Genomic DNA, 19842 nt, shown 5'->3' with positions numbered 1-19842 from the left:
GGTCACATTTCACAACCTTCTGTGAAATGCTGCCAATAAAGGGAAGGCGGCCTGTGAGGGATAGGGGACCAACATCCCTGCGCTGACATTCAGCGCATCTCAATATTAATTTTTTTTTAAAAAGCTGTCTGTGTTCCTCAATGTGAGAGGCACAGTTCAAACAAACATATTGACATGCATGGAAGACATGGAGGGAATGAAGGGGGGCTGGGGGCGGGAGTATGTGGTGGTGCCTTAGAAGGCACTCTGCTTGAAGGCCACCAATACGATTCCCAAAGGGGAAGCTGACCCAAGGAGAAAGATTCCCTTTGGCAAATCAATTAAGGCCCCAGCTTGGGAGTCAGTAAATGACCAATGGCTTGCAAATGTATTAGCAGTCATAAAACAATAGATACATTTCATTTCGACTCAAAATTAGGAGGGGCGTCTTTCACGCCCCTTCCTAACATCATTGAAATGAGTCAGAGAAAACCATTTAAAGAGTTGCGAAGATTTTCCCAACTCGCAAAAAGAGTTTAGTAAGTTGCAAATTGCTTTTTTGCGGTCACAAAAAAGATGAATTTGTGATCAGCAGATATACAACAGCTAAAATGTTCCTTACATCAGGCTCTATAATCCTAGCAGCAAACTGTTCACATATCCTTAACTGCAAGGGATATCCATACTAATATTATAAAGTAACCACAGCACCAATCACAACACCCAATACAGCGTTGGAAAGGGCAGTTGCAGCAGAAGGACATAGGCTATGCAGACAGCCACCATATTTTTTTTTCGCAGAGTTTTATATAGCGCGAACTTGACCCGAACTGAATCAGTTATCAGAGCGATTTACATAGCACCAGTTACGTTACATGAGGACGCATTCATTTTTGTTAGGCACGGGAGATTAAGTGATTTGCCCAGAATCACAGGATGTTTGGCGTCGTTACCAAGACTCAAACCCAGATCCCCAGGTCGAGTGCCTTAGCCGTTAGGCCAACTCCTCTATACATTTAAAAGGTAAAAGAACCATGCCAGCAAAGTAGTCCCTTGTGGGCGTGTCTGCGTTGTGCTGTGGGTGTGGGCTGGGGCGTGACAAACGCTGGGGGCGTGTGTCTGCCCTTCATGCCATGTGAGTCATACATACAAGCGTATAGGACATAATACCATCCCGGTACTCCTATACGCGGATGATGCAGTACTACTGGCATGCACACCGCTAGGACTGCAAAGACTAATGATTTCATTCGGGGAATTTATGAATTCTTTGGACCTGGAGGTGAACATTGATAAATCGCATGTCATGTCTTTGGGCTCACGCAAGAATAATATTAGATCTCTTTACTGTAATGGGGCAGAGGTCACAAGAGTGAAGGCCTTTACATATTTGGGGGTCCTGTTCGACGATAAATGTTCCTGGGCTGCCCAATATTCGGTTAAAGTAAATGCCGTAAGAAGATCCTCTTCTGCCTTACTTAGTTTTGCTCAGCGTTTAGGTGGTAAACCATGTGAGGCTATCCTTTCTATTTATAAGGTAAAATGCTTGGCAATCGCGACATATGGTGCCGCAATTTGGGGCTATAAACAAACGGAATGTATCCAGAAGCGGAAAATAAATGTTTTCGCTTACTCCTATCCCTCCCCCAGTCTACAGCAACTTTTGCAATCCATCAGGAGTTAGGGATGGGATATGTCTCTGATCTAACGAGTATGGCCCCCCTACTCTGCTGGATCAAAACATGGCTGAATCCGGAACGATCATTAAATCATAAGATTCTGAAGGATTGTCTGAGTCTAGAGAGAGCTAATGAGATACAGTGGCTGTCCTTTATCAAGACAATGTTCACGAAAATGGGACGACCTGAGATCTTTTTTGTACCGGAGGGAATAGTAAAAGCAGATGTAAAGTGGGTCAAAACTAACTTCCTGAATTTTAGAGAACAGGAACGTGAGGCAGTGGAACTAAAAAAAACTTTGGTTAGGGCACATTATTTATTAGTAACATCTTTAACTATCCAGCCTTATTTAAAAACCGTTTCAAAACCGTTCCACCGTTGGTTATTAACGATTTCGCTTTAACCAGATTCATCTCCTTTTGGGGGACTTTGCAGGGTGGAGTAAACCTGAGGACGCTGCTTTCTGTACCTGTGATTGTTATTCAATTCAGGACACTGCGCACTTTACATTCTTTTGTACCTTTTATACAGATATCCGAAAGAAGTACATAATCCCACTGTTAAAAGATAAAGTGTTTTTACAGGTTAAACCAGCTTTATTGTATTTACAATTATTGGATAACCTAGGGAATATCTTTTATATCGCAATTTTTTTTGTATCTGCTGTTCGGATTAAGAAACTAAGAAACGTAAGAATGCTAGAATTATGAATTTTATGGAATTTTTTAAATCATAATGAAATTGTTTTTCTTTGAGAAATTTTGTATTGTATATAGGAGTTTTATAAAATTGTACTCATGGATGTATTTTAAAGTATACTTTTATGATTTTTATTAATCGAATAAAGTGGTATTGACTGACTGACTACATACAAGCGCCAATTACATTGCTGCGCAGCATCATGGGGCACGCTGGGGGCGTGTGTCCGGCCTTCATGCCATGTGAACGCAATTGCGCCGCATCAAGGGGCACGCTGGGGGCGTGAGAAACGCTGGGGGCATGTGCTACGTTCCGCCCTTCATGCCATGTGGGTCGTACATTAATCAGAAGATCGTCTGCTGTGGCCGTGTGCTGGGGGCGTGACAAACGCGTTCACCTGGAGGCCTGGTAAGTAACGTTACTGCAGCCTCTCCTGCGCGCTGTTACTGAACTCTCTCGTTCAACGAAATTACACCCGCCTGCTACCATCAACCAGGGCTCTAGCCGGGCTCAGGCGGCGGATAAGTACACTAATTACACGCGCCTGATAACATCAACCAGGGCTGCAGCTGGGCCTCATGCGGGGGAACACGCGCCTGCTAACATCAAACAGGCCTGCATCGGGCCTCAAGTGGGGGAACACGCAAATGAGCGTGTCTGCGGGGACAATTACTCCAGCCTCTCCTACTCGCTGTCACTCAACTCTCTCATTAAACGGATTTACCCGCGGCTGATAACTCTCTCATTCAACGACATTACACGCACCTGCTAACATCAACCAGGCTGTAGCCGGGCTCAGGCGGCGGATCACTACACCAATTACACGCGCCTGCTAACATCAACCAGGGCTGCAGCTGGGCCTTCTCCGTCCCTATTCTAATGAAACAAAAAATGTTGTCTACCCCGAGATTTTAAAATAAATTGCCCTTGCCAAATACACACATTACACACATTCTATTTCATACCCGGACAACGTCGGGACGGGCTGCTAGTGTTCAAATAAAAGAAAAACAAACGAATGATGTAGAGAATCTAATGTTAACTTGCTACTAAATTTAATTCCTGGGTACAAGACAGAAATTGTATTACACTGAAATAAATAAAATGGTGGCCTTAGATATGCATGCCAGAAGCTACTCTATTTTTCCATGAATATGACTTTTACTCACTTCTGGATGAAGATGTGATGGCCTCATCTGTTGTTTTAACGAAACTGCAACGGCTCTCTTCTTTAATCAGTCTATTTTTCACAGGGTGTGGACCTGGTGTCTCTGTCATTTCAAAGAAAGATATTGGTAACAAAAGTTATTTTTTTTTTAAAACACATGATCACCTTTTATTTCTTTAATGATTATACCTAGGACTTCGAGTTTAGAGGTTCTCTCACTGACATGAATCGTCTTTTCGAATTACTTAGTTGATATCATTGAGTCCAGGAAAGCTTTCTATGGGAATGCTAGAAAAGAGACATTTTCCAACTTAAAAAACAACCATTTGCAATGCAATCGGTCTCTCATTTGTGAGAGTTTAAGATATCGGCATTGTAAATAGCAATGCCTTTTATTTGATCTATTTAGATTATTAACACATAAATAAAAGGCATGGTCATTTACAATGCCAATAGCTCAAACTCTTGTAAATGTGACACCTATTTCAATTCGAAGAAGTGGCCAACATTGTCCCAGGCTGATTGGAAAGTGAAACCGGAAATGTGGTGTCTGCAGTGGGAGAAACTCATTAAAGAAAATAGTGCTTACAGACTTGGTAGGAGGTTACAGATGAAGACAATGCAGTACTAAGGAGGGACTAATAATCCTACTAACTTATCAGAAGCCAGCATTTGCAAAGGACAATAACAGGCCATTGAAAAATATGGGCAGAGTGGGTGGAGCTTCAAGTCCATACTCAAATACAGCATGCCTCGCAAGAGCAGCACATACGCGGCCCAGGCTGGACCAAAAAAATACAAGCATTCAATACAGCGAGTCACTTAGATACACCTATGAGGATGTTCTGCTGTAAAACAAAACCGCAAGTTTCAGCATTTAATGCAGCAAAAGTCAGAGAACTGTAGACATGAGCATAATCAGCTGAAAGACAACCCAACAAGCTATCAATACCAGCATGCCCTGCAACAAGACCAGAACAGTAGAACTACAATTCCCAGAATTCCTTGGGATGAGTGACATTCGGAGAACTATAGATATCAGCATGCAGAGCACTAAGGAATATTCACAGCAAAAGAAAATACCAAAATAGTCTGCACTGAGAAAAAGAGCACCACCAGTGACGAACACAAAGATAACTACAGCTACCAGCATGCCCTGCTGAAAAACACATCCAACGCCACACCTGATGGCTCAGTGGACTAACACATTTTCTACAGGGTTCTGTGTTTGCCTAATAAGTCACAGATTCAAATCCCTGTGGGTCCGCTCATTCTATTATCCTGCAGAGGTCAATAAAATGAGTATCATTGGCGTGGGTAACAATAAACATTGATTATTCAATACCAAGAAGACCCTCTAGGTAAAAGGGAGCTTTACAAATGCAGAAGTTAGTTAGCCAAGGAACACATTAAGAATGAGAGGGTAGGGGGAGGAGCCAAGCTGGCGACAGATGGCTGCTTAGACGCTCGGCTCCGTGAGCCTTCTCACCCCGCACATACATCCTGGCAATTCTCCTGAGTCGAAACGACATATTTAAGTAGGCGAAGGAAAACTTTCACTTACCGTTTGCTTCTGAGGCTTCTAAGTGCGGCAGACCCGTGGAAATGTCCTTGACTGTTTTGCGGCCTTCACGGAGCTGAGACCGGGGTGTCGAGTGTGGAGAGCAGCCGGCCGCGACTGTGACAACAGCGGCCTCTGGTAGAGGTGGGGAGCTGGCCGGAGGGCACCGATGGTCTGATGGGCCGCTGGCGACGGAACTGACCCACTGCGTCTAGCGGAGTGCCTTGTGAGGTGTGCGATAAAGCAGGGTCGAGGGGAGTGCGCGATACCTGGCCCCCTTTCCAGTGCTGTGTCCGGGCATGATTACTGACTTCTCCCGGACTTGCCGGGCGGCTCACGGGGAGCGGTGGAGATTTTGTTTAGCCCTTTGGTGACCCTTGAGAAGCCTACCCTGACCTTCGGGGTCCCCGTGGAGAATCCTGTTGCGGCCCGGTGTGGGGCCGCTCCCAAGGTGAGATGGAGAAGGGCGAGGCCGAATCAGCTAAGATGGCGGATGGCACCCTCTTGCGCAGACCACATCCAGACAGAGAAGCCGCTGTGAGAGAGAGTCCTGTGGTCTGGCGAAATGAGATGAAGAACTTGTAGTAGTTGATGCACAGCTGATATTTGCTCAAAGTTTAAACTCAAATTATAAGATTGTTTCTACTGTTCGTTGGTGCTCTACCAGGAGGCGTCGCGGGTCCTACCGACGTCAAGTAAACATATATAACGTGATGCTAGAGAAACTCTAGTGTCATCCCTGAGTAGGCACACATTGATTGTCGACCTCCCTTCAATGAAGAAAAAACGACTTAAATGAAGTTCCTTATATTTCTTGGTTTTATTTTGTTTTTCAAAATTTCCTTGTTTCAAGATTTACTTAGAATACGGCAGATTCACATAGTTGAAAATTAAATCATTTTTCAACGTTGCAGTTCAGACATTGTCTAATGAGTGTGTCCAATGCATTTCGGGCATTTTGAGACCTGCCCTTCATCAGGGACTTGACACTCTACAACTTCAGAGATTCACCTTGTCAAAACGGTCCGTTTAGTTTGTGAAGTTACCCTCCCGCCAGTAGATCATAAAAATCCGATCGCCTCTGCTTTGCTTCCGACTCTAACCATCATGAGATGAAGCCCACGTCCAGAGATATATTGGCTGCGCTAACAACCCTGTATATGACCCTGATCCGGGACGCCCGAGATCTGGGAAGAAGGATGGCCGCCATTGTTGTACCGCCGTTCCGCGCGGACTTTGTTCGATCTCAAGAAAGCGCCGATGTGCCCGCCTCTGCGTCAGTGATGAGTTTTCCAGCTACACCTCGGTTCGTGGAGACGCTGGAACACCCGGCTCATGAGATCGCTTTGGACAAATCTGTTGTACATGCGGGGGCCTTGTCGGGGCCCTTGTCTGCTCGGCGGCTGGGCAAACAGTGTCGTTCTGTGGTTTGGGCTGCCCCGGCGGCGTTTCAGCGCTTGTTGGAAGGTGTGACTTTCTTTCCCTGGCTGGCGAGACTGTGTTCGGACTGGAGGGTGTCTTCGAGATTGCTGCAGACACAGTTGGATTTCCGCTATACATCTTCGACTGGGTTTTGGGGGCTGAGGTCCCATGGAGTAATAACACTGCCAGGTCTGCCAAGATTTCTTGGACCCTCCACGCTGTTCTATATGACGATTGATAAGTGGATGTATGTTGATATTATTGATAGAAAAGGCCAGGGGTGAAACCGTCCAGGACATAAGGGAACTTATTGTTGGCTGCCGGTGATTTGGGGGACACTCAGCGGGGAGGTTACTGATTGAGCTATCGGTGATTATTGTTTTCCATGGCTATCCTGATTTTGCTTTTAGAATGTTTGCTGTGCGCGGTGGTGGGAGGGGGGCCGGGTGGTCAGATCGATGGCCCTTCTCCATATTTTTCCTCTTTTTCTTCTTTTTCTATATTTCGGGTCTCCTATTTAGGGCGACAGGCATGCTGCTGGGGGGGATAGGCCGTAGCCTGATGCAGGGTGGGAGGTAGGGGGAAGGGGTTTGTTAATTTGTCCTTTCTTTGTTTCTATGGCCCTTTATCTGTCTTTCCTTTTGGTGTCGCCGTTTTCATGTCTCCCACAATGTGCTTCGTTTTGAGGGGTGGGACGCAACTAGTTACGTAACGTGTTTGTTTTTTGCCTTTATCCTGACTTGTCTGCCCTACCCCCAATATCTCAAACATATTTGCACTATTTGCGTATTTCCTGCTTTATGCTAGCTATTGTGGGACCTTGTATGATCGTGTGGCACTAATTCTGTATTTTTTCTTTATTGTAAAATGAACCTTCTCGAATCCTGATTTTGTATTGTACGCTTGCATACAAGTTTTATCCTGACAATTGTTAGACCCTGATTTTCGGGTTACTGTATTCTTCTATATTGCTTTGCTATTTACGACTTGACTAGCGGCCGGCCGGGGTGGTTGTAGGCCCATATGTGTATTTCCTTGAGGTAACAAATAAAGGTTATTTAAAAAAAAAAAATAAAAAAAAAAAGAATGAGAGGCTACAAGCCGTGGTGGAAAAGAGGAGGGCCACTACAATTTAATGTATTCACGTATTATTCTATGCTGCTGAGGTCTGTTTCGGTGATTTCATTTTAGAATGCCATTCATAAAAATAGAACTAAATTAAATCTAATTAAGTAACACTAGTAATGCAATTAACCGTAACTGTTAACTATAGTGGTGTGTATATAAGAACCTTGGGTTTAGGTGGAGAAAGAGGAGATTAACAGAGCCTGAGAGAGAGAGGAAAAAGGATGAAAGGCGTCAGTCATATGGAGAGAGGGGAAGTGACAGAAAGAGAGAAGATGGGTACTTGAGGGATAGGAAAACAAAGATTGGCATAGCCAATAGGTCTCGCCTTTGGGACCTTATAAGTTTTTAGCCATGCAGCATATTATTCTGGGTGCTTAACATATACAGGTTTTACTATGTGTAGCACTGGGGGGGATATTGCTTACCTGCTGAGTATTTCTGGTAATCCAGAGCTGACCCAGACAAACATACAGGATAAAAAGGTGAGGAAAGCCCCACGGTATGTCCAACTGCTAGGTTGTTAGGTACTTGTCTACCCTGGAAGCACAGTAGTAGACTGCTGCACTTTGAGCTGTTACAGGGACTTTTAGGAGGCTTTTAGAAAGTATAGGCTTAAATGTCAAATGTAAGTAAGTGATCAATCAATTAATTAATCCGGGGTTTATAAAGCGCACTACTGACCAGTGAGGGTCTCAACGCGCTGGGTGGGGGGGGGGGGGGCGGGGGGGGGGGGGGGGGGGGTTAGAGGGGGGAGGGCCAGATCAGGATCAGTCGGAAAGCCAGGTCTTGAGGTCCCTCCTGAAAGTGTGCAGGGTTGGGGAGCGTCTGATGTTCACAGGGAGCTCGTTCCAGGTCTTGGCTGCGAAGTGGTAGAAAGCTCTACCGCCGGTTCTGTTTTCGCGGATCCGGGGGACCTCTGCCAAGGCGAGGTCGGCTGAGCAGAGGTTCCTCTTAGGTACGTGGAATAATAGTCTCTCGTTGAGGTATTTGGGTCCGATGTTGTAGAGGGATTTGTAGGTGTGGGTTAGGAGCTTGATGGTAAGCCTCTTCTCGACCAGGAGCCAGTGAAGATCTTGTAGGTGTGGAGTCATGTGTTTGTGGCATGGGGTCCCGAGGACGAGTCTGGCGGCGGTGTTCCGGATGATCTGGAGTCTGAAGGAGGGATCTGTTGATGCCAGCATATAGGGATTGCCGTAGTCCAGGCTGCTGGTTATGAGCGCATGGGTGACAGTCTTTCTGCAGTCGGGGGGGGGGGGGATCCATTTGGAGGTCTTACGGAAGATGCGTAGGCAGTTGAAGCTAGTTGAAGCGACGGCGTTGACCTGGCGGTTCATGGAGCGGGAAGAGTTGAGGATGATGTCGAGGTTGCGTGCGTGGTCCGTAGGAGTGAGTGGGCTTCCAAGGGCAGAGGACCACCAGGAGTTGTCCCAGGCTGAGTTGCATGGTCCGAGGATGAGGACCTCAGTCTTCTCGGAGTTAAGCTTGAGGCAGCTGTCCTTCATCTAGGTTGCCACATTCGTCATTCCCTCCTGGAAGCAGAGTCTGGTGTCCTCTGGATTTTTTGTGAGTGAGAGGATGAGCTGGGTGTCGTCTGCGTAGGAAACGATGCTGTGCCCATGCTGTCCGACGATGGCGGCGAGGGGGGCCATGTAGATTTTGAAGAGCGTGGGGCTTAGTGATGAGCCCTGGGGCACTCCGCAGTTGATGTCAGTGGGTTTGGAGAGGAAGGGAGGGAGTCTGATCCTCTGGGTTCTGCTGGAGAGAAAGGATCGGATCCAGTCGAGGGTGGTTCCTTGTATCCCTGCGTCGTGAAGTCTGGCTGAGAAGGTGCGGTGAGAGAGTGGTGAAGGCTGCGGAGAGGTCCAGAAGGACGAGGGCTGCGGTGTGTCCCTAGTCGAGTAGCATGCGGATGTAGTCTGTGGCGGCGAGGAGAGGGGTCTCAGTGCTGTGGTTACTGCAGAATCCAGACTGGGAGGGTCTAGGATGGAGTTCTCTACGATGAAGGTGGTCAGTTGGGCATTCACAAGTCTTACGGTGACTTTGGCTGTGAACGGGAGGAGAGAGATAGGCCGGTAGTTCTTCGGGTCCGTTGGGTTGACCGTGGGCTTCTTGAGGAGGGGTTTAACATCCACCCGCTTCCAGTCATCAGGGAAGATGACGGATGTGAGGGAGGTGTTGATGGTCCGTCCTAGTTCTGTTGTATAACTCCTATATATCCCTATATCGTGTTAAGTTAGCATAGGTACGTTTGAGATTTAAACGCCATTTTTCCTTTCTTGCAACTTCTGCACACGACCCTCATTTGTTGACTTAGCTTTCAACCTAGTAGTTTGCCGTGGTGAATGTGAGAATAATATGTTATTGCTCTGATATCTGCTTTGTTTAATAAAACATGTCTGCACGGAGAGTGCTGAAGTTTCAGGAGCAACACGATATGGAATTGTTATGAGGTCTGATCTCCACGCCTTCATAGTCATAACACAAGTGCAGCCTTTGCCAACTTGGGCTTTAGGCGGGATTGATATTGCTTTGCACGAGAATTGTTAACACACTTGATGCGGTGCACATGCAGAGAGAGCTGGTGTATGCTGATGTGATTCCTTCATGCTAGGACACTAAGGTATGGGCCCGCCCTAAAACAACCCAAAGAGACCTTCTTAGATAATAATATAATATATGTGTTAGGGAGGGTGAGATATAAGTGTTGTTAACTCTTATTCATTACAGCATGTTAACATGCTGTCACCATTCGCTTTTTATGTCTTAGTAACTATGCTGATAATTTTGCTACTGATAATAAGTATACTTGTATTATCAAAGATACTGCGCCTGAGAAGACGGCATTAGTAAATAAACATTTCAAATGCACATGTGTCTTCTTTACTCCATGTTCTGGTTTGTAATGATAATATAACGAAAGAGTGTTCATGAGTCCCACGTACCCTGAGGTACTGTAAGTTCATGTTCTGGTTTGTCTAAACATTGGGTGTTTGATATGTCCAATGAGACACTGTAGCTAGCTCGGTAAGGGGTGAGTTGGTTGCTAAGGTAAGTTTTGGGACATCCTAATTTGCCGAGGTTCCACTCCTCTGTGCACAGTTCTGTGTGAGTACAGAAACCCTGCAACATGGCGCCCAACGGTTTCGGTGGTCTTATATCATGACACTCGAGTAGTTTATCGTTCATGCCTTAACCCCTTCACGTCCGTTTCCGGAAAACGGGGTGTTGGTGAAACCTACCTATTTTTTTAAATAGGTCTTTATTCAAGCTTGATTCTTACTTAAACGGTTTCTTTGAATTACTACCCAGTTGTGCTACAAAGTATTCTTTGTGTTTTCTTATTTCCAATTCTGTAATGGCGGCAGCGGTGGCTATTGCGCAGCATAGTCGCGTAGCGGTACGCAACCATCTTCAGACGTACCAGGTCCCAGTTGATGGGATGGCTGTGATTTTCGTGGTATGTGCAGATCCGGCGTTTCCTTACGAGTTGTTTTACTCTTGGGTTACGTTTCTGGCTGTGGACGCTAATTCTGGTTTGTTCCACTCCTACACCGCCTCGGATGTCCCGGCTGAATATACGCCGTACAGGGCATTGGAAATACCTATTGATCATTGGCAGCATCGAGTTTGGTTTGATGGCGCCCTCCCCCACTCTATGTCCCCTGCGAGGTTAGGCCCACTCTCAATTCCAGGTACTAATTGGCCTGCGTTGGGTGGCTTTACCCCACACCCGAATCACGGGGCTTGCACCCTGGCAGAAATTCGCAGGCTGCATGTAGTTTCCATTTCCGTGATTCGTGCTTTAGTGCAATACATCGGTCGACATCTTCCTGGTGGTCCCCAGGGGGGTGCGGCCGCTCCCATGGAACGAGGCGGAATGCGTCTCAATCCAGTGATGGTAAATTCGGTTTTTGGTGCGCGTCCGGTTGACAATGATGACTTCCCATTCTGGCTAGCAGAGAAGTTTGATCAACTGGAGGCGGTTTTTCCGAATTCTACTCCTGCTGATAAACATAGAATGTTGACGATTACTCTACCGAAGGATATTACTCCTGAACTTGCTGACTGTGACAGCTGGGGAAAAACATTTGCGGCAGTTTATACACGGTGCTTCGGCACCCCGTCTATGACTGCCCTGCCTGAAATCGTTAGACGTGTTCAGAATGATCACGGTCCAGAGGCAGCGGTTGAATTGGGTATGCGCCTGTGTGGTTCTTTTGAGATTGTAAGTGATCTCATTCTCTCCAATGTTAAAGGAGATGCAGTTAACTTTCAGGTGTCGAATGCTTTGGCTGCTCTGCCCGATGCCGACAAACCCCGCCAGTTAGCAAAGATTGTGGTGGCCGCTTATAAAACGATTGGCCGCACAAGTAGAGGTCTGAAATATTTTCCAGTGAAGGAGAAAAAACAACCACAGGGACAATCTGCAGTGACAGATGCCCAGCCCAAGTCCAAGAAACAAAATTGGCCTAAAAAACAGACACAGGGGAAGCAGACAACGCAGACTATGGGGACTTTTCCTGCAATACAAGCTCCTGCGCCACCCGAAAAAGTTTATGATTTGCGCGACCGCGCGATGATTAAATCGCCTGATCGTTTTCAGGGTTCTGATCAACGCTCTCCTCGTTCCTTTCAGGACACATCGGCCCCGAAGACCGGTGGAGGAGGAGGGGGTGGACGTGGACGTGGTGGCCAACAAGGACGTGGCCAGTCCCGCCAGACGGACGGCGCAGTGAAGCAGGAGGATTCTACGCCTAGGCGTCCGCAGTTTGCGAAAAAGAAAGTCGCAGCCTTAACAGCGCATCGATATGCCACAGATAGTGAGAACGCGGCTTCGGAATCTGACGTGGGCTCTGACCTTGCTGGACAGCGCGGCGGAGATAACCATAGTCAGAGAGGCGCTGCGTCCACTACTGAGGGTGACAGCGACTGATGTCTACGTTGTGATAGAAACAGCGGATACGAGACTTGCTCCCCCTGAAAGACTATATGAAATTGTCCTGTTAATTGAAGGTGACATACAGCGTACCGTTAAAGGTGTATTTTGGGAGAATCTGTCTTCTACATATGATATTTTACTTTCGGAGGCTGACTGGCCCCCACCTTTTGTGCTCGCGGCGCCGCGAGGGGAGGAGGTGATCCTGCCCAGTTTCGCGAACACTGTCTCGAAAGAGCATGCGCAGCATTTTGCAGAAGAGTGGGCTCGGGCTCTCGCGCCGGCTCTGTACCGTAACCAATGTGGTTGGGATAAATTGTCGCCTTGCCACGAAATTCCGTTGCGGTCTCAGCCGCAGCCTCAACCTCAATATCCCATTCGGCGTGAAGCAAAATCTTCCGTCGCAGAAATCCTTGAACAATTGGAATATCAGGGAGTTATTGAAACGTGTGTGTCACCGATGAATAATCCCCTTTTTACTGTGAATAAACCTGACGGATCATATCGTTTGGTTTTGGATTACCGGCATTTAAATTCGCATTGCCGTAACTGTGCAGTACAGAATACCCACGGCTCTGCCCTAGTGGATAGTCTCGTGCGTAAGCGTTTCAAGACAACGCTTGACATATCCAATGGTTTTTATGCCCACAGATTGGACAGCTTTAGCTCCCAATGGACCAGTTTTACAAGCGCTGGAGTCCAAAAGCAATTCCGGCGTCTTCCAATGGGCTACAAGAATAGTCCTGGTGTATTTACCGCTCGAATTGTCTCTATTCTGGAGGCACTAGACCCTGATGCTTTTTCGTATGTGGATGACATATATCTCACTGACGACGATATTTGGGAGCATCTGTGTCGTGTGAATTCTCTTATTTGCAACTTCGCAGACATGGGTTACAAATTCAACTTTGCAAAATCGCACATTGCTGAACACACAGTGTTGTTTTTGGGCTATGAGCTCAACAATGAAGGTAGAGGTTTGGCTCCTCACTTCTTGGAGAAGTGCGCACAATTGCGCGCACCAACAACTCTGAAAAAATTACAATCCTTACTGGGCTTTTTGAATTTCGGCAGAACTTACATTCCGGAATATGCCCAGCGTATCAAGCCTTTGTATGCTTTGATACAACCAACATTCTCAAAATCATGCTGGCTGCCTGAGCATTCAGCCATTTTGCAATCCTTGCAGGCTGATCTGCTCGCTTCTAAATATTTACTGACTCGTGATAACCACACCAACCTGGTCATAAGAATAATTCCTGGGACGGTGGGTTTCACTTACCTCACTTTTAATGAAGGTGACACAGTACCTATTGCTTACAAGTCACACTTGTACACCTCGGCTGAGATGCGGTTTCCCACCATAGAAAAGGTTTTAACTGCTGTACAGATGGCTATTCTAAAGGAACGAGCTCTGTCACAGGGGAAACGCATGCTAGTGGTAACACCCTGTCCTCATTTGGAGGCAGTCACGAAAGCCAGTGTACCAAATTCAAAAGCTTTGCACCCTCGGTGGATTCAGTGGGCTGCGTCATTGTCATCCTCGGATGTCATGTTTATTTTTGACGCTTCCTTACGGTCGCAGGAGTTCTTGCAGTATGAATTCGTTCACCCTGCTCCTCTGGCGATGCGACCTTTGGAGGACTTCCATTGCATCATTTACACTGATGGGTCGGCGCAGGTTGCGCATGGCTCTAAACATGCCTACGTTTCCGCATGCGCCATTGTGGTCGGTGCTATGTTGAATGATGAGTTCATTTCCAGGGAGGTACACACGTTGCCCCTGGGCGATTGCACCGCACAATTGGCAGAGCTTCGTGCTCTATTACTAGCTTTGGAGTACGCAGATCCAAGTGTTACTACTCTAATTGTAAGTGATTCTTACTACTGTGTCCAGTCTTACAATGAAAACTTGTTCTTTTGGATTCAAAATGATTTTCATGATTCCAAGGGTAGCACAATAAAACATAAAATGATCTGGGTTCGAGTGGCAGAGCTTAAGGCTAGGTTGCCACTCGTTTATGTGATTCATACTCTCGGTCATCAGCGCTTAGGAGTTCACGCTGTTGGCAACTCGCTTGCTGATGAAGCAGCGAAATCAGCAGTATCTACATACTTAGTTGCAGCAGTTACTAGGTCTAAATCCAAGATTGATAGCGACATCTTGGCAGCGATTGCTGCCTCTGAGAAGGGAAGTAAACATCCTGCGGGATTCCCTTCGAAGTATAAATACCACTTAAGTCCCGAAAAGGTTCCTTTTGTGACAATTCCTGATGTTGGGGAACGGCTGATTCCCAACTCGGATCGCAGAGCAGACTTGATTACAGCGGCTCATGAAGGTGTGGCGTCTGCGCATGCGGGCGTCTCGGCCACTGTAACTCAATTACAATTACGTTTCTGGTGGCGGGGACTGTACAAACAGACGCGTGATTATGTCCTTCTTTGTGACATATGCCAGCAGATTAAACCTTCAACTGCTACGCGTCCGCCTCAGACTCAGTTGTACATTTCTAATAAACCACTAGGCTGTGTTTACTTAGACCACTGCGGTCCATTTTCATCTGATACTGCGTATAAATACATCTTAGTAGCAGTTGACTCATGCACACGCTTTGTGTGGTTATGGCCACATCGCAGCGCTGATTCCCGGACTGTCATCAGAGATTTGCGTATCTTTATAGGGATTTTTGCCTGTGGTACCTTCCATTCGGATCAGGGTCCGGCTTTCGCCTCTAAGGCGTATAAGGATGCCATGACTTCGATGGGGGTCCAAGTCAAGTTTTCGTCACCCTACAGGCCTGAGGGTAATTCTGTAGTTGAACGAATGAACCGTGATTTAAAGCAATCTTTGACAGCCCGAGTTATAGGCACTGGCAGAAACTGGCTGGCTCACCTCTATGGCGTGCAGCGTGCTCTTAATAATCTCCCTAGAAGGTCTCTGGGTGGGCGGACCCCATACGAAATGCTCTTTGGCATCAAGATGTTCGTCCCTGACCTTGACGGTCTAGACTCGGTGGTTCGCGCCACTTCCTTTGACGCAGATGAACATTGCAATGTTTTACAGAATCTACAAAAGACGAGAGACGCTCTTGCAAAGGAACATTTGCCCTCCACATCGGATGATGCGTTGCAGATCCCGGTAGTTGGCTGGCTACCCCAAGTTGGAGAACTGGTTCGAGAGAAGATCGACAACAAGAAAGAGTTTGGTCCCTCATATCGAGCTCCGGTCCCAGTGCTTGGAGTGAAGGGCACGAGAACAGTCATTTTACCTCCACTTCCAGGTCGTAAGGAAAACAGGTTTATTTCTATTGACAATGTCAAGATACACAGAGTGGCCGATTCTTCTTAGCATGACACCGGCTGTTTCCTGTCCTTCCATTGTGAGAAATTCTATTATGCCCACTGCTTCTAATAATGAACCTGAGGTGGCCATAGAATTACCTGCTGTTTCCAGTCCATTATTGAATAATTTATCAGGAACTAACCTTGATGAGACAGACTATACATACCCCACTGATTTGTCCATGCCTGACCTGCAAGCTCGTTTAGCCACGGGATCCAGATTTTCTTTTGACTCTGCTTCCCTTACCTCGAAAAAACCCTCTAAAATTGCAGTATATGCTGGCCTGTTTAAAAAACATTTTTTGATACCTCCTTGGATATACATTTGGCTGGTCCTTTTTTCACTGTACCTTTTTATGTCAATTGGTTTTGTGTTTTATTTTTTCCGGATTATGAATGGACACTATGTCGAGGAGAGAACTTGCATTACTCATTTAAATGGAACATTGGCCCCACTTTCCTCTTCACATTCTACACATAGATTAAAAAGAGACTTGACTTTGGTTAACATCACAGCGTGGCCTGTTCTGGATGGAATCGCGTGGGATGCAGTTCGTTTTCAGATTCATGGCCCGACGGAAGTCGTTAATGTTCCTAATGTACTGAGAGTTAATATGGGGGATGTGGTGAAGCAAAACATTCGTTCTGATGATTGGGATGTTAATGCTGTGGAAAGTTTGTTTTCTGATTTAAAATACTATGCTGCTTTTGATGCTGAGGATTTATATTTAGAATCTGCTAATTATGGTGAATTGTTCTGTTACCAACATTATGGCAATCACTTCTTACACAAGACGTCTTCCCGAAGGGATGCGGTTAATTTTACTCAGTGGGAACATTGCCCAGCACCAACACAAGGGAGTTCAGAAACGTTTCTTAAAAAGTATACTTATTTCACTGACTTTAATCAGTCCAATCCCGAGTCCTTTTATTTTAAATTTGACAAACAGCCACTGTCCAAGGTTCGACTTACAAATACAAAATTGTTGTATTCGAAGGCCTTCCTGGATCAATTAGTTACTGGGGGGTATGAGTTATGGAAGGATACCATAGACCTTAAATCAGTTTGGGGCTCAAGGGCCTGGCAGGTACAAGGTACTGAGGCTTTGCACCGTGCATGTCTCATCCCAAATCATATGTGGTTTTTAAATGAAACCATTTCCCAGACCACATGCTTTGGATTGGATACATCTAAAAGGTTAAACACCCCGTCTTTCCCGGAGCTGGAGGAATATGAGAATTGGAGTAATTTTACTAAATTGTCCATTAGAGAGATACAGGCTCTGCTTCTGAATTCCACCTTTAACATTTCCAGTATGAATCCCAAGGGTTGGCTGCTTTGGCACCGTAGTGCTGATTCTTGCCAAAAGAGATTTTTAAATATGACTGACGGTTTTAAGACTGTTAGATCTGATCCCCGTTTTGATTTGAGTCATACTGTCACCTCTTACTCTGTGGGCAAGTTGTGTCAAGCTTGGCTGAAACATTCAACTTTACCTGCGGTTAAGTATCACCTTTCCAAACTGAATGCAGACGTGGATTTGAATGATTTCATTAAGGGCCCAGCTAGTGGCAGGTCGAAACGCTGGTTATATGGTGTTTACAATGAAATTTGGAAACTCTCACAAATTGAGGCTGCTTCACGCCTTAGGGCTATTGATCAGGCAAATCTTGAGAAAGTTCTTGCAGTTGTTGACAATAGCATTAACGTGCTTTCCTCGAGAATTTACACATTAGATAATATTGTGTCGTCTGTTGTTGATATTGTACATGATGAAGTATCTGTTTTATACCATGGTCAAAATCAATTACGTTCAATCATGCAGTTTGCATGGACACTTCAGACTCTGAAAATGGGTAAAGTTCCCTGGGGATACATGAATGTTTCTTCTTTATTTGCACCGTTTAATTTGACAGACAAACAACGCTTGCTTTCAATGCGTGATGCTTCCTTTTCTATGCTACATATTGAAAGGTTGGAATCTTTACCTTTTTCTGTGGCAGAATCCACTGCTGCTACGTGGCTTATCCACGGTTTAATAACGCTGCCTTTTGCTTTATATAAGTTTTCAAATTGTATGAAATATGTGCCAATAGGTCGTTTTGAACCCTTAGGTAGCGGTTTTCTTCATGAGGTCTGGTCACTCCCATACACATACAGATGTTTCAAGGATGAACAAGAAGTTTATCTAACAGGGGATGAGTGTACTGAGACGCCGGATCATTCTTTAATGTGCAGACACATACAGTTACACGGTTCATGTAATAAGGACCGACCGAATATGGCTTGCGTTTTACAGGGCACGCCAGTTCCTGCTATCATCCCCACGTTTAAATTGTTAGAGAATGGTAGTTATTTAATGCTCAATAATGAAAACTGTTGTGGTTTAATTACAGGTATAGCTTTCATAGTAACAGTTAGTGAGCGAGTTATTTGCTGCAGAAATGTTCTTTATCCTCCCACACGTGAACATAGGGAGTCTTCCATTTGGCCACAGATACCGACCTTGGGAGCAGAATTCAGCGGCATGGCTAGAATAAGAGCTCTATTGTCCCAGAAAGAGGTGGCCTTGAGCTCGGCCCGTGAAACTTTCGTGCTTCACATTGCTAACACCCGCACGGAGGTTCAGGCTCTTTTAAACACTGATTTGCCCTTGCATTTCGGAGCCATGGTCCGTTCTATCTTTAACGCATCCTCCACAACGGGCCTAGCACATTTTTTTAAAGTTGTTGGCGGTGGTCTCGTGACTTCCTTTGAGAAGATTTTTGGAGTCATCCCTGCTTTCTTCCATTCTATTTTTTCATCCTTATTTGGAGGGTTCCCGTTTTTACTTGCTTTAGCGGCTGGCGCATTGGTGGTTTTCTGCCTTTTTAAATATGGATGCCCTTCCTGTGCATGTCCACGCACAGCTACTACTGACGCGGTTTCGCAACCGCATGCTTGATTACTATGGCACACTGCCGTTGGCGACTCTAAGCACGGCTTTTGGATTATCTTTTCGGTTCTCCTATTTCACCTGTGTCCAGCCTGTATTTCGCTGCCTGACCTGTGATTTCCTTTGGGCCATTGATTTGTGTCTCTGCGGACCAATATCTGCTGACGTCGATTTTGATCAACTGATGAGTCCTATCATTGCTCACGAGTTGGTTTGTTCTGACGAAAGGATTATGGCCTTGGCGGTGGCACATGGACTAATGGGTCCCTGGGATGTGTTGTCAGCAGCGCAAAGTTTCTTGGAACGAAGTTTTCTTGAAAACCCACCGAGCTGTCCTCTGATGGTTATAGAGGATCCGGTGCTGGAAGATCACGTATGTTCCTTTCATCTTTTAAATTGGATGGCTGAACTGTTTTCTGATGAGGACAGTGACTTCCTCCTGGAGGCTGTTGCAGCTTACTTTTCATATACGGTCTTATCATAGACACTGCCTCAAATTGACATGCTGATTGATAGCATTTCCTTGATTTTATTGACTTTTGGTCAAGACATTTTATTTTTTGCTTGCCTATTGGCTTGAGCCACAGTATATTTGTGGGCTATTTTTTTAGCATTAATTTTTATATTTGAATCTTTATTCATGCTCGTTTATAAATGGATTCTGCTCTCATGTGATGGCACTTCTGTTACCTTATTTAGTCCGTTATCGGATCATGGGGGGGTGTTGTATAACTCCTATATATCCCTATATCGTGTTAAGTTAGCATAGGTACGTTTGAGATTTAAACGCCATTTTTCCTTTCTTGCAACTTCTGCACACGACCCTCATTTGTTGACTTAGCTTTCAACCTAGTAGTTTGCCGTGGTGAATGTGAGAATAATATGTTATTGCTCTGATATCTGCTTTGTTTAATAAAACATGTCTGCACGGAGAGTGCTGAAGTTTCAGGAGCAACACGATATGGAATTGTTATGAGGTCTGATCTCCACGC

The 19842-nt window shown here is 45.7% G+C and overlaps 1 protein-coding gene across 2 annotated transcripts in view; it reads right to left on the bottom strand.

The window, feature by feature from the left end:
* The window catches only part of LOC144829327 (uncharacterized), a 241044-nt gene that overhangs the window by 104526 nt on the left and 116676 nt on the right, over positions 1–19842 (bottom strand). Inside the window, exon 6 of one of the 2 annotated variants that reach the window (XM_078688369.1) lies at positions 3527–3628. The exons of the other annotated variant lie outside the window; for it this stretch is intronic. Coding sequence (XP_078544495.1) covers positions 3527–3628 — 102 coding nt within the window. The remainder of the gene's footprint in view (positions 1–3526; positions 3629–19842) is intronic. 2 annotated transcript variants of the gene reach the window in all.

This window comes from Lissotriton helveticus, chromosome 4_1 (genome assembly GCF_964261635.1).
Source record: "Lissotriton helveticus chromosome 4_1, aLisHel1.1, whole genome shotgun sequence".
Taxonomy (NCBI): Eukaryota; Metazoa; Chordata; class Amphibia; order Caudata; family Salamandridae; genus Lissotriton; species Lissotriton helveticus.
The sequence above is the reverse complement of the archived record's forward strand: the minus strand, read 5'-3'. Positions and strand labels throughout refer to the sequence as shown.